The sequence below is a fragment of the Mycteria americana genome, chromosome 7 (assembly GCF_035582795.1).
Source record: "Mycteria americana isolate JAX WOST 10 ecotype Jacksonville Zoo and Gardens chromosome 7, USCA_MyAme_1.0, whole genome shotgun sequence".
NCBI lineage: Eukaryota > Metazoa > Chordata > Aves > Ciconiiformes > Ciconiidae > Mycteria > Mycteria americana.
The window spans coordinates 2,272,269-2,286,306 of record NC_134371.1 but is presented as its reverse complement, the minus strand read 5'-3'; the positions used below and the strand labels follow the sequence as shown (position 1 = coordinate 2,286,306).

The 14,038-nt window shown below is 44.6% G+C and overlaps 1 protein-coding gene across 20 annotated transcripts in view; it reads left to right on the top strand.

The window, feature by feature from the left end:
* The window catches only part of VEPH1 (ventricular zone expressed PH domain containing 1), a 99,637-nt gene that overhangs the window by 59,679 nt on the left and 25,920 nt on the right, over positions 1-14,038 (top strand). For all 20 annotated transcript variants that reach the window (XR_012776381.1, XR_012776380.1, XR_012776378.1 and 17 more), the window contains one exon: positions 12,263-12,402. Coding sequence is in view for 7 of the 20 variants with exons in the window: in XM_075506782.1 (XP_075362897.1) it covers positions 12,263-12,402 (140 nt within the window). In the remaining 13 variants the exon portion in view is untranslated. The remainder of the gene's footprint in view (positions 1-12,262; positions 12,403-14,038) is intronic.

Here is a 14,038-nt window from a genome sequence, read left to right as displayed (position 1 = left end):
TATCTCATTTAGTATTTACTATTTTTGGCTGCAAGTGCTTCAGGCAGAGGAGAGTTGTGAATTGGGTGATGATACTACAGCAGAAGCAGGGTTAAGACTGAGCTGTTGGCCAGAATGTCTTATACTAAGAAAATGGTCAAGTTAAGGGTGTTTTGAAGAACAGACAAGCTACAACAGCTTACCAGATGAATGTGTGTATGTGCGTGAGTGAATCTTTCGGAACTAACACTGCAGTCAGAGAGGAGATTTAAACTGGGGCAGAAAGAAGGCATCCGAAACCACAAAAATCCATTTATTTTCACTTGTTTCAGTTTGGGGCTGATGGTTTGGTTCAGTTCTTGCTTAGTTTGAACCACTTTGCCCAGATTCACATCTCTGCCATACCTTAAGCCACTTGAGGCATTCTTTTATGTCATGTTCATCGCTTTAATCCTCTTAACCCTGTGGGTCTTTTCCTCAAAAAAAAAAAAAAAAAAAAAAAAAAAAAAAAGCCACCATATTTGTCAAGCGCTTTAGCTTTCATGGAGCTAAGGAAAGTAGTTTTCATCAGCCCATATTTTTCCAGATGGTTTGTGATCTTATATCTCATCAGTACCTCCAGGATCTTGCAGATGGCAGTGGCCCAGACTTGTGCATTCATAATTTCCTGAATGCTCCCGAGTTTGGTTATTGCTTTTCAGTGTATGCTGGGCAGGATTTCCTCTGCCTCTGTGTGGCTGGGGTCCCAGTGATTAAGAACAAGAGCCCCTGTTCAAGACCCCTGTGTTGCATTTGCAGTTTCTCCACTGGCTGCAGTAGGTGCTCTCTGAAGGGTCCTTCGGCCTTTCTGCTTTTCTAGGTCTCGTGTACCCTTCCAGGGAGGCAGGGCTGGCAGTGGTTTGAGTAGGTTGCTTTGAAAGGCTTAGGTGAATGATGGCATGCCTGTATTAGGCATTATTGGTGTTATGACCTGCCAGAGTTGGCTTCGGGAGTGCCACAATATCCAGCTGAGACCTGAGTCCACTCTGTTTAGTGTAGCCCCAATTACCCCTGCATGCAGCACAGGGCTCTTGAGCAGCCGGCAGGCTCCACCTGCTCTAGCCTTGCTGAGTCTTACCTTGAACCTGGCATCTTGGATGATATTTGACTTATTCTTCTTGTTTCCCAGAAGCGCAGGGATGGTGGATCAAATGCATGGCCATGTGTATCCTGCCTCTGGGAGTGGCTGGTGTCAGATGGTTCCCAGACACAAGCCTGTACGGCTGCTGGATTTGGTTATAACTTGAGGGCAGGTCCTCGTTTTCCACTCTAGTTCTACTTGCTCTTTAGATAATTGGGATAAAAATGCCACCATTAATGCCTACAGCTCAGAGCACTGAGTGTCAAGTGAGCTGTTGGAAAGAAAGCATTTGATAATACATGTGTGTAGAGGATACTGAAGGATTTGCACATCTCCAGCCTGCCTAGCCTCCTTTTTAAAAGGATAGAGCCCAGGGAGATCTAGTGCATCATTCAATCCTTGGTCACCGAAGCCACGTTCAAAATGCAATGCCATCCAATGAAAAATATAACCATTTTATAGTAGTAAGTCACTCCTGGCTCCTCGGTGCCCTACAGGAGGAAATACAAACAGCAAACATTTTGTGGGATTAATGACAGAATGCTGAAAGAGGAGGAGGCGGCAGGGGAAACAGGTTGCAGTACGCTGGCCCTAAATCTGGTTGTTATTATGTTTTATGCTGTACTGAGAGATAATCGGTACCATATGACGGCGTAGATGGAAAAGCTCATTGCTCCCCTGCAGTGCTCACCCCTGCACTGGGCTGATAAATTCCAGCATTCCATAAGCCAAATGTTGATTTGGAACAGATGGACCTCTGCTCCTTCAGTGGGACCACAAAGTTGCATAGGCTCAGGCCAGCATTTCTAGAGATGAACTCTGCTGCTGCTAGGCCAAGAAAAAATATTAGTTGGCATTTTATTCTACAGGACTGGTATTTCAAATGCATGCCAAATGTGAGGGCTGGCAGCGAGAATAGAAGTGCGAATTCACAGGATGGCCATCGCACTCACGGTGATCTGCGTCGTCAGACCATGGAGAAACTCCCAGCGTGATGGGGAGCGTAATAGGAACATGAACACGCTCATAACTTGCTGCCCTCACATACGTGATAATAGCAAATCATGTGTGCTTTACACCTAATCTGGAAGCATCAGTTTAAACAGGCTGGTCTCCAGATGCGCTTTACCTGGGAGATTCCCAGTGGGGTGCTGTTATCACCATCCTGTGGGGAAAGCCAAACCAGAGGACTTTGACTTCTGAGCTTCTGGGTTGGAGCAGGACGGACCGAACGGTTCCTCCTAACAGTTCCTGTGCCCGCTGTGCAGGCAGGGTGAGCCAGCAGCCCTCTGCCAGGCTGGGCTAGCTGGGCAGAGGCGGCCGAGGGATGCGGCTGGGACACAGAGGAGCCAGGCAGCGGCAGGAGTCGGATGTTTTCCCAGGACACCGCTTTCCTGCGCAGGCCTTACAGGCTCTTTGCACTTCAGTCATCGATATGGGCAGCGGAAAGGTAAAAGCGCTTTTGTTTCTGAAGACGGGACAATGTGGCAGAGATGTTTTACTGTTGTACCTTCCCAAATGACATAGGCTATTCATTACCCCGATGGTAAAGGGTTTTATAAAGTTAAGCTCATCTGTATGTTCTCAAATGTGGCTTTTGCCACTCAGGATTGGACTCGGTGTACTGAGTGCGTTGTAGTGGCTGTCCAGACCCCATTATAGTCATGCCTTCTCCATTAATTTTTGTGTAACTTACTGGAGGTGACATCTATTGGACTGACTTGTGGCATGCATGCAAAGCTAGTAGTGGTAAAAAAATATAAATCGGCATTTCTTGAAGCTGATTGCTTTAGAAATTACCCTTTTCTCCTATAAACATATTTATTGTTTGCATACTTATTTGTAATCCAAACTCAAGAGATCAGGAAAAGGAAACTGAAGAAGCTCAAAAAGGATTAAAACTGAAATTTTAAAAGTTCTATAAATTTCTTATTCTCTGGTTTCATGTTTATGGGTGGGTTTGATTCTATTTGGGAATTTTATGAGCATACTTTTACTCCTATTAACAGATTTTATTTAATAGGAAAGGATTACCAATATAAATCAAATAATGCATTAATTGTTCCCAGAACCAGTGACTCTGTACCTATTTGCCTACATCCCTCCTGGTTTATCCCAGCATGTTAAGCTGGAATAAACAACAATTAACAACTCTACTGACATTCTTTTGTTTAGATTTTTTTCTTTTTCCCCAGGCACAACCACTTAGTAGTGAACTTTAAAATTGCAACATATATTCTCTTGTTTCCTGTAGGAAAAACAAGTTGTTGCTTATTCTCTTGCTAGAAGTTAGAGACTTGCCAACAGATGCGATGAGAAATGTTTCTTGACTGGAGGAGTGTTTCCTTGGGATCTTGCTCAGTCTCTGCCATCTGCAGCATTTGGTGACTATGTGGGGTTTTGTGCCTTGCATTGCCTTTCACACGTTCTTCATGTTTTAAAATCCTTTCCTTGTGTTCCTCGGACTCTCCTGCCAAGCCAAGCCAAGCCAAAGCCAGGCTGAGGAAGGAGGAGAACTAATCCTTCTTTATGGAGAAGATGAGCCCAAGCGTCGCCGGCTGCTGCTGCCAGCGATGCAGGGGAGCAGGACGCGGGCGCAGCCGAGTACGATGCCTGGGGGAGGCTGAGATGAGGAGCTGCTTGCATGGAGGGATGCACAGAGCTCTAAAATGTCTTGGCTTAGGTTTGCTCTTAGGTGCTCGTCAGTAGGGATAATTCATAGGAACTGGATAAAACAAGCAATTGTTCAGTCTCTTCCGTGTGTTACCCCAGATACTCAGCAGCAGCAGGTATTTCTTTGCTGCTAATGAGATGAGGCTGAGCTATGAACTTTTCTCCTTTGCTGAGTTAACTGAGCTGGTGCTTAGCCTAAACAAAACTCTCATCAACACACACAGACTTCTCACCTAATAAACCTGCTTTGCACCAGAGCTCACTGGCCTCTCCCTGCGTATGGGGTAGATCCAGGCTAGCCACCTTTCCACCTGGGTGTGGGGGCACAGGCTGAGATCCCAAGTGCTGAGAAATTGGTTTCTCTGCCGTTACCAAAGGGAATGCTGAGAAGACGTACAAAATGTGCTGTAATTCTCTCTCAAAGTCAGAGTGTGGCTCAGCCGACAGCAGCTCATGGGTGTGTGAGAAGCTCATTTTTCATGCAAGTAATACAGCAGCAGCACGGCTATGGGGGTGACTGGCATTCAGACCAAGGCGGTGTGTGCATTTACCCGTGACTGCCTATACTAAGTCAATGCCACAATGAAGACGGACCTGGTGTCGTATCGTCTTGTCCCTGATCATCACTGTCCCTTTCCTCGTGCGGTATCTTTTGACGTGTTGGCACGTACAAGGGATTTTCCCGGCCCAAGCAAAATGATTGTATCCATCATCCAGCTCCAAGAGCTAGTACTCTTAAATAGTGCTAAGACAAGTCTGTCTCTGGGTTTTTTTCTTTTCTTTTTCTTTTTCCACAGTCAAAGCCTCTATGAGCCCATGCAGTATAGAAGTGCTATTAGAGTCACAGATCTAGTCGTTGAAATGGCGTTTCCATACATCCTAATTTAGGTCAGATGGGACAGGTTACTCAGTGAAATAGAAGTTGGCATAAACACCCTGCTTCAAATTTGCTTTCCACACTTAGAAGTGACAGTAGTTTTTAAAGTACAAAACTGGTTCTAGAGTCTGTAAATGTGTAGCTTAAATGTGACCAAGGTAATAGGCTTAATGTCCACAGGGAAATTAGTTAATTTTTTTCCTTCCTCTCTCCCTTACATACTTTTGACCAATTATTTTAAAGAGTTGCAGATCCATCTTTGCCATAATTTGGACTTCATTGCTTTAAATCACATCAAAAGGACCTTTAGTCAACATTGGATTACCAGCATTCGCCAAGATGTGCCGTGTGCTGGGGGAGCTGTTGCAGAGCAAGTAGGCTTTGTTGACAGGAATCTCCTGTGTGTTGTATCTTACTGGTATCCTGAAAGTTTCTTTGGGGCTAAATTCATCTTTCCTTACCAGGCAAAGTCAGGGTGAGTGGTTACGTGTTTCCACACGGGGAATTACACAGACATTCAGGGAACTGAGTTGTCTCCACCTTCGTAGGCTGAGACTGGTTTCTTTTCACCTTCAAAGCTTTTTTGCTAACTCAAGCCTGCAAGTGATTTATTTTTTTTCTTCTTAGAAAAAATTTTTCCTTTCCTAGCTAAACCTACAGACCTGATCCCTGCTCACTCATCAGATTCCCCTTTGTCAGCCGCCGTGCATTGCCAAGTGCAAATGCAGGGAGGTTTTTTCCCTAGAAATGACTGCCTTCACGTTTCACAGGTGTGAATAGGTCTTGCTATGTTGTATGATCTCTGCTTTAACTCCTCTGAAATCCATTGGGATTACACAAGGTTGATATTTGACTCATAGTATTTTATATAACATTGCAATGATGGACTGGGAAAAGTATGCAACAGAGCTTACCTAAAGCTCAGCCAATTTATGTACGTGTTTTTTAGGAAAGCCCAAAATGTATCATCTTAAGCTGCATATCATACTGAGTACACAAGTACATGCAATTTGTAAATACTACAATGATTTTAAAAGCACCTTTTTCATTCTCGGTTAGAGTGTGTCTGAGCACGAGTATGAACACGGATGTGTCACACGCATGCTTTGCTCCTAAATGATCCTGCCACACTTCTAACTTATCCACAAGGTACAGCAAAAATGACCTCCTGTGATGGACATTTTAAGGTTTAAGTAATGGTTCTTTGGGATCCGTGAATAAGATGATATAATAAGTGCAATATTTATACTAGAAATATCAAAACCCATGGTGAATGTTATTACTCTGCTACAGTGGTATACTGTGCATAGACTTTGAATCGAAATTGCTACATGAGAGGGAAAATACTTATAGAGAGTAATGTGTCATTTCTAGAAACATTCAATGCTTTGGTTTGGCTTCTTAAAAATGAAAATGTAGCATACAAAAGTTAGGGTCTAACAACAGCTGGGTGTCAGGATAAGGTTGCCATATGTAATACAGACATTTTGGGGGATATTTTGAGCACAACAGACTCTGATAACCTGTTGAATAATATTTGCAAGATCTGCAATATTTTAATATGGGATGTAGCACAAGAGAACTCTACTGCCACGGTTACATTTGAATAAAAGTTTAAACGTATTTTATTATTCGCAATGCTAGAAAGAGAAAGCTGCAGTGGTTAAAGATATCTCAAAACTTTGGTCAGACACTTGAGCGCTTGGTTACTTGTGAGCAGACGTGTACGTTCCTGGGTGGGAAGTGCTCCAGCGGGCAGTACTGCAGGAAGGCAGTGCTTTCAGCTGCCCCTTCACCTTCAGTGGGTGCTGTCAAATTTTGGAAGACTACTACTCAGCCTACGTGACTATTATAATTCGTATTTTTAGTTAGAGGTCTGTCTCTGTGCGGGAGTTAGCGACACAGCGGGCCACTGGTTATTCTGCAGTGTGTGTACGTCCAGTGTGCCAGTCTCACATGCTGTGGGTCAGTCTCTGACAATGCTATTAATTAAGATGATCAGGTTTTTTCCATTTTAAACATTTTATGAAATGGCACAATGTCGATATTTTTCTGACACATCGTTTTCCTGAAAATGTGCCCAGCTTCATTCTGGGCGGCTTCATGTTCCCAGATGATGACAAGAAACTAATTTTGCCTTGCCTATCTATTTACAGGGCTCCCATGACCATAAAAATGAATTCCCATGGTACTGGCATGTTGGTTTGCACTTGAGTGAAATAAAGTGTAACAGTGCTAGATATGGATCAGGGTCATCTTAGTCTTCATCAGAATAGGTTTACTATTTAAATACCGCTTTCCACTGACTTTGGGATAGCTGAGATTAGCTGTTATATGTTGAAACTGCTAGTTCATGGCAAACTATTGAAAAGCACACGTAGTAAACTGGCTTGTTATCAGACACTGCCAAATTCAGCGTATCAAATGTAGTAGAAATAGCTATGAGTAATCGCTCATTTCATACCAAAGGTTTGAAGATTGTCTGAGTAGGAGGCTTTTTTCAGTTGGTATTGACAAATGAATGCTGCTTTTTTCCAGGAACTAACTTTTTGTTCAGCCAGCATGGACTCCAGTGCTCCAGCTGACATTTATTTTGGCATGTATTATCAGCCTCAGTATTTTTCTCAGTGTCATCCACAATATCTTGCTAAGCAATTTGTTCGGTTTTCGTGTCTCTCCATATATCCCTTGCAATTTTTTTGTTCTGCAGTGTTTGGGAACCTCCTTCACAGTCCCATCAAACACAATCCCACCTAGCACTGGGCACCCTTTCTTAATTGCTAACCAGGGGCTGGTATCCTGGAGCTCTGGCACCTTCTGCTCGCAGCTGCAATGACTTCTGTGGGAGACTGCCCAGGTGGGATTTAATCAGCTTGATGTGGACTTACTGTGGGTGACAAGAATCCTAGCTCTGGACTCTGCTGCCTTGCACGGTTGTTTAATGCACTCCAATGTTTGCCTGCAGCCTTTAAACTCCTCTCAGGTTTCTCGTCAATCCATACATTTGTAACTGGAAAAATAACTGCCGTACTCACTGAAGAGGAAGGCATTGACTGCCAGCTCCTTTTCGCAGTGGCAGTACATAGCTTATGGTCACTTTTAGCTAAAAGTGATTTCCCATAATGAAGCATTGAACTTTTCACACACATGGACCAAGGCCAAGCCTCTACTTTTGGTTGAAGGTATTGAAGTTAAGGTTTTGTTAGCATCTGTGATGCATAAACCAGGGGTCTTTAGTCTGGACCATGCTGTTGGAAGAGCATTCTGTCAGCAACTTCCTTGGAAACATAATTTAGTTTTGTACTTTAATATGTCCCAGGACTTAGGGTCGCTCTAATTAACCCCTTCAGTTTCTCAGACTCCTTCTTTATATTGAACATGAACACTGACAGGTTTGGGTATGAACCAGTAGGTTTGGGTAGTTAGGTTAAACTCAAATTTTCCCCATAGCCGCTAATCCAAGAGTAGTAGATTTTATGCCCCATCTTTTTCCTGCTAAGGTGAGTGTGTTACTTATGGGCACGATGTATCTGTGATCTGCAGCTAAGTTAGTTTTCTTTTCAGAACTGTTATCTCAGTTTAGCAGCATTTGCATCTTTGTTGGTTTAACTTTAAGCCCTGGCTTTCTACTGCTGAAAGCTTACAGTCACACGCACGCTTCTATTATTGTAGAATCTTAAGAGTATTTAGATCTTGGAGTATGTTTGTGCTCGGGCGATTGACATGACCCAAACAGCACTTCCACTTTCCACAGGGTTTAGTCCATGTTCACAAATCAATATTGTCTTCTTCAAAGAGCAGCCTACAAATGTCCAGTGCTTGGCATCAAGCTACCACTTCATGCGGATTCTTCCCTTCCTCAAGGCAACGTTCTCCTGTAACATATTCCTTTTTTCAGGCCTACGTAAGAGGAAGGAGTGCTGTATTTCCTAACGTCAATGAGTCTGCCGCTTTTTTTGGTATGTTCAGTGAAGCCAAGAGCAGTGGCCCCACTTCAGCTCCTCTTTCCATCGCTGTCTCAGAGCAAAGGAAATATCTTCAAAGTTGTCCTCTGCTAAATGCACTCTCTAGAGACAAATACGGATGGGTTTTCTTGTTGGCTCACCCGTGGTTTAGGAGAACCGGGGCTGGTCTAGGTCCTTCCTCCTGTTGGTCACTTCCCCTTTGGAGGGGAGTGATGCGGATGACGTTTGTAGTCCTGTTCCGCTCAACATCATTTTGACTTGGTTCATGAACTCCCTGTCTGGGAGGAAGCTCACCGCCTGGTCCGACCCTCTGACCTCCTGGTGCCTGTGGCTTTTCTTCTGCTTTCTCCTTCTGGCCCTGTATTGGCTTATGCACCTGCCTATGATTAAAGATTAATGAACACCCCGTTGGTTTCCAGATAATCCAAGCTTCATCTGCTGTAATGTTGCTGATTATACCATGTAAGTGATCCTCTGAGGAAGGAATGCTGTTATCATCCTTTTCTCTACAGTCGGTACAATCTGGTCGGGTTCTTGTGTTCACTTCCAAATATTATGCATTGTCTTGGCTTGTGTGTGTTTCACCACAGTATGCGTAGTGACTCTGCTGGTTTTTGTGGAGTCTAACTTTAATCTTCCCGTGCCTTTATATCTCAGATATCTTCTCTTGTGCTACAGTGGAGTCTCAATGAGCTCTGCGGTCCCAGCTTGACACTGGTGACTTCCTTTTCTTGGCAAATTCAAAAAGCTTTGTGAAAGGATAATAAAGTGGTTTCCACTTGCTAGCTTCTGAAGTTTTTTCCCCCAGCCGAACAGCCATCTGGCCTCTCTGTAGCATCTTTGGCAGGTTCCAATATCCCAGTTTTGAATTTTCTGCATTTTTAGTGACAATGTGATCCATTGATACTTTTGCTCAAGGGACCCATCCTTTTGTACCTCTGGTACACTCATTCCTCGTATGTGGTGTTTTTATGTGAAATACAGAATTTATTCCATTTCTCCCCTATGCTTTCACATCTTGCTTAGATGAAAAATGTTAAAAAACCCAAATATTTCAAGATGGTCTGTTGTGGGACAGAAAGGCTGCCTTCTGATACCAGTCTTCCTTGTTGCTGGCTCTCATTGTCAGTAGCTCCAGAAGGCTGTGCTATTTAAACTGCTTCCCGTTAGCCATATTTTCTAAAAAGTTACAACTCGTTTTTTCCAGATAGGCTATTTTCTTACAGCATTTTATTCCTACACCTTCACTGCACGGTGACTCAACAGGATAGCACGAGACTCTGAGTAATGCTCCCTGCACAGCTGGCCCGTGTCAGCCTTCTCAACTGTGTGATTCATTTTGTGGACGCTGCACGGTGAGACCTGGCTGGCCGACTCCGCAGGAGCCTAGGCTGCTCTCTGTTCTCCTCGAAAATGCTTTGGCTTTGACTCAGCAGGTGCTGGCCGGACAGGACTACAGGAGAGGTGAGCAACGGTGGCTTGTGCATGGATCAATCTAGCGGGCTCACCAGCCACCGCAGGGAGGCTTGTCTGTCCGTCTGTCATTTCTGCCTTTAGCTAGGAAACAAGTGCAGCAGCAGCAGCTGGTGGGACTGGTTGTTCCCCTCCCCTTCCAAGTTCAACTCTCCAGCTGGGTGAAGAGGGTGCAGTTCTCTCCAGTGTTTGCATCAAGGTCATCGTCTAGGGATCTCCGTCTTTTGTTTTCCATGCCTTGGATAGCCGCTTTTTCCTGTTCAAAGGGGCTATAAAATGATACCGCTATTTTAAGTTAATACAGAAGTCTGATTGGGTTATGCCTAACATGCTGTTATCATTATGAGTAGTCATCCAAAGACAGAAAATGAGGGTTCAAGGTCAATATTTTGCAAAAACAGAATCATGCATCTCAAGGGCTTCATTTCCAGTTAAAACCAGTTCAGAGTCAGATAACATTACATAGCTTATAGCTTTTGTACTGCACTGTTGATCCCAAAGGACACCTTCAGATTGCATGTAACCACTGCAGGATTTTTACCAACAGACGACATGATCACAGATGGCATAAATGGTCGGTGTTTGACAGAGCAGTGAAAATTGGAGACGCTTTGTCTGTGTGGACCGGAGCTGGGACTGGGAGTGACACTGAGTCACAGCCATGAACATACATATCCAACTTTTCCTGGTGTGTAACTCTGAATGCATTTGCAGTCTCTTGTCCGGTTGGACCTGGAGCTCCACGCCCTTTCCTTCTCCGTGTGCGGTTTTGCTGCAAAGTCTGTGGCCGTGCTGGCAGTTGTGGCCCGCGGGCTCTGCCAGCGGCTGCCCTCACACTGGCTTGCGGATTTGAACAACTCACTGTGTCACCTTGTCCCTTGCAGTATGGCAGCAGCAATGACTCCTGTCCCTTGTGTGTTGTGCCTCTCAGAGGCACAAAAAGCATGGCTGCAAAAGCTGCAGCTCCCTGGCTTAGTGTGTAAAAATCAGGTATGACCAGGAGACTTGTAGTATATATGCTTGATAAGAAGGGCGGTTTGTAGGACTTGGAGCTCCCAGAAGCCAGGCTGTAGGCAGAGCATCTCTGCACGGGCAGGTTCAGGCAGACCTGAGTTTGGGCTGGGGCTCCTGGGTGGACGGGGAGAGGGGCTGCGGCGGGGAGGCCTCGTGGTGCGGGGCAGGACCCGGCACGTCGGCTCCCCGCTGTGTCGCAGGGCTCAGTGAATACTCACTAACGCTCTTCTTTGAAACTGTAGTATTTCTGATGATGAATGTATAAGATGGCCTGTACAGCAAACATGCTACATGCACAGTAGTGTTGTAAATCAATTTATGCATCTTTTGGCTCCTGGAGGATCCACTGCAAAGAGGGGAAGTACTGTGGCTTTTACCAGCGGCTGAATGAGCCCGTTCCTGGCTGGGAGCTGGGCGCTGCACTCCTCCATCCCTACAGACACCAGCTTTCAACTGCGCAAAGTCTCGGCAAGGATCCCACAGATGTCAGGGCCCCATATGGCTGTTTCCTAATATGGGATATTTTTTCCAACAAACTCTTTAAATAAGAAGAAGTGATGCACAGTTTTGACAGATCTGTCTGGTTTAATAAGCTAAACGACGATACTGAATGCGTGAGAAAGCACAAAGACGATAAACAGCCTGACAGTGCACTGTCTTGCACCTTTTGCATTTGGGAGTAAACGATTACTACGTAAGATTTAAAGCACTGGAGACTAAATTTCTCTAGGACTTTCAGATGGCTTGTGTTTAATGTAAGGGCACAGACACAGCAATGCCCTTCTGAATGCCACAGGAGTTGACCCAGGCTGAGATACCCCCGTAGTGGAAATGTATGCCCACGCGCTGCTTGATTGCACGTACACTGGTAATGGACAGTTAGGTTTCGATCTTTTCACAGAATCACAGAACCGTATAGGTTGGAAAAGACCTTTAAGATCATCAAGTCCAACCGTAAACCTAACCCTGCCAAGCCCACCACTACACCATGTCCCTGAGCACCTCATCCAAACGGCTTTTAAATACCTCCAGGGATGGGGACTCCACCACTGCCCTGGGCAGCCTGTTCCAATGCTGGACAACCCCTTCAGTGAAGTAAAATTTCCTAATATCCAGTCTAAATATCTAGTTGATTTTAATATTCTGTATATTTATTTCTAGATACTGTCAGAAGTTGTGTAGCAAAGCTGTTCTTCAGCTGTCCTCTGAAGGGCCATTACTGCCTGTACAGTAAATCCAGTTTTACCCTCATCAGCCGGCAGCCTCCGCTGTGGATCCATATCATGTTCCTCTTTCAGCAGGTACGTGCAATACAAATCAGTGTCACCTCTCTATTGTTAACTTTGCACTTGGAAAAAATGTTTTAATGGTTAATCTCTCTAAATACGCTTCTAACCCACAGTGCTTTGTGACCCATGTGATTTCTCAGAAAGTCATTATAGTAGGTTGAAGTGATTTTGGAGTTTATAAATTTTTATATTTCTATTAAATACAACAAATTCAAACTGCCTGGAGAGATTCCAAAGTATGGGGATAAAAAAAGTGGGACCAAACCTTATTGTCCTTATTCAGGCAAAACTTCCAGTAGGTCCCAGGTGCCTTGCAAACGGGCAGGAGCATTGCAGTGGATTTGTAGGGGACCAGAATCAACCCCGAGGCTGCAGGTGGTGGCTAGAGGTGCAGCACCCACTGGCATTTTTTACTGCAGAAGTATTAACTAAGCAGGATTTGCAAATCTGATCAGTGCTGTTCTCCTACCAACCCTAAAGCTATTTTCTCACGTTTAATACCGTTTCCAAATACAGCCCAGTATTTGGACATATGTGGGATTTCCTAATAGGTTACAAATAGTATGAAATGGTAAGAGAAAACCCTACATTCACACTTCAAGATGAAACAGATGGCTTTTGTGTTTAAAATAGTAAGGTTCAGTTCCTTAACCTACGCAGAGCCGTTCACCACAGTTCATCCCACCCTAATGCAACCTTAGAAATACAAAGGATTTATCTGAAATTTCAAACATGCACGGCAAGTTATGCTGTGAATTTAACAGCTCAAATCACTCTTCCCTGTGTTTGCTCCTAGAAATAAATGCAAAAAGTGTTTTTCAAAAATGCAGGTCAGTAGGAATATTTGGGTGCTTCAGTACAAGAAGGGGGTCTCCATGTGAGCTGTCTGTGGGGAGGGGGGCTTTGCTGTAGATGAGGAACGACGATGATCAAGAGCCAAGCTGTGAGGTGGTCAGGGAAGGAGAGGACAGGGACAGAGCAGAGCAAAGAAGAGCAGAGGCAGAAACAGGGGTGAGAAGACAATATGAAAAGTTGAAAATAAAGGAGGTCAATTACTCTGTAAATGAAAACCTGAAGAAAGAGGTTGAATTTTAACAGGGCCTAGAGCGAATAAATGAATTCTATTACAAATGTATCGTTTTATTCCTAATGAGAGGAAAACAGATGTTGAAAAATATGGACAAAAATACTAAAACGCACAAAAACGAGAAAGGAGGAGCAGAAGCAGAGGAGATGGGTGGCAGAGCTGGCACGCCTCACTCCCCGCTGCGCAGCCTTCGCCGCCCCTGCCGCTGGATTTTAACACAATGACCTCTGCTCTGTCTGTGGTTCATGGTTTGAATCAGTTGCACTGACAATTTAATCACTGATCCACCTTTAATCCCTGGTGCCTAGCCTTTTCGTGATATATTTTTCATTGGAAAAACCTCTCCCCTTAACCCCTTCCCAGATTACTCTGAATTTGGCCCTACCAGTTCCATCTTTTATCAGGACTACGGAGCTTCGCGCAGTTCCCAGCTCACAGGGGGGATATTACTTTCCTTCGCCATTCCTCTGCACTCGGGTGCCCATTGCCCCCCTTCCCCATCCCCGCGTGCCCCTGCTGGGTCCTGCTTCCTTCGGCCGCTGCCCCCAAACGCTGGTCCCC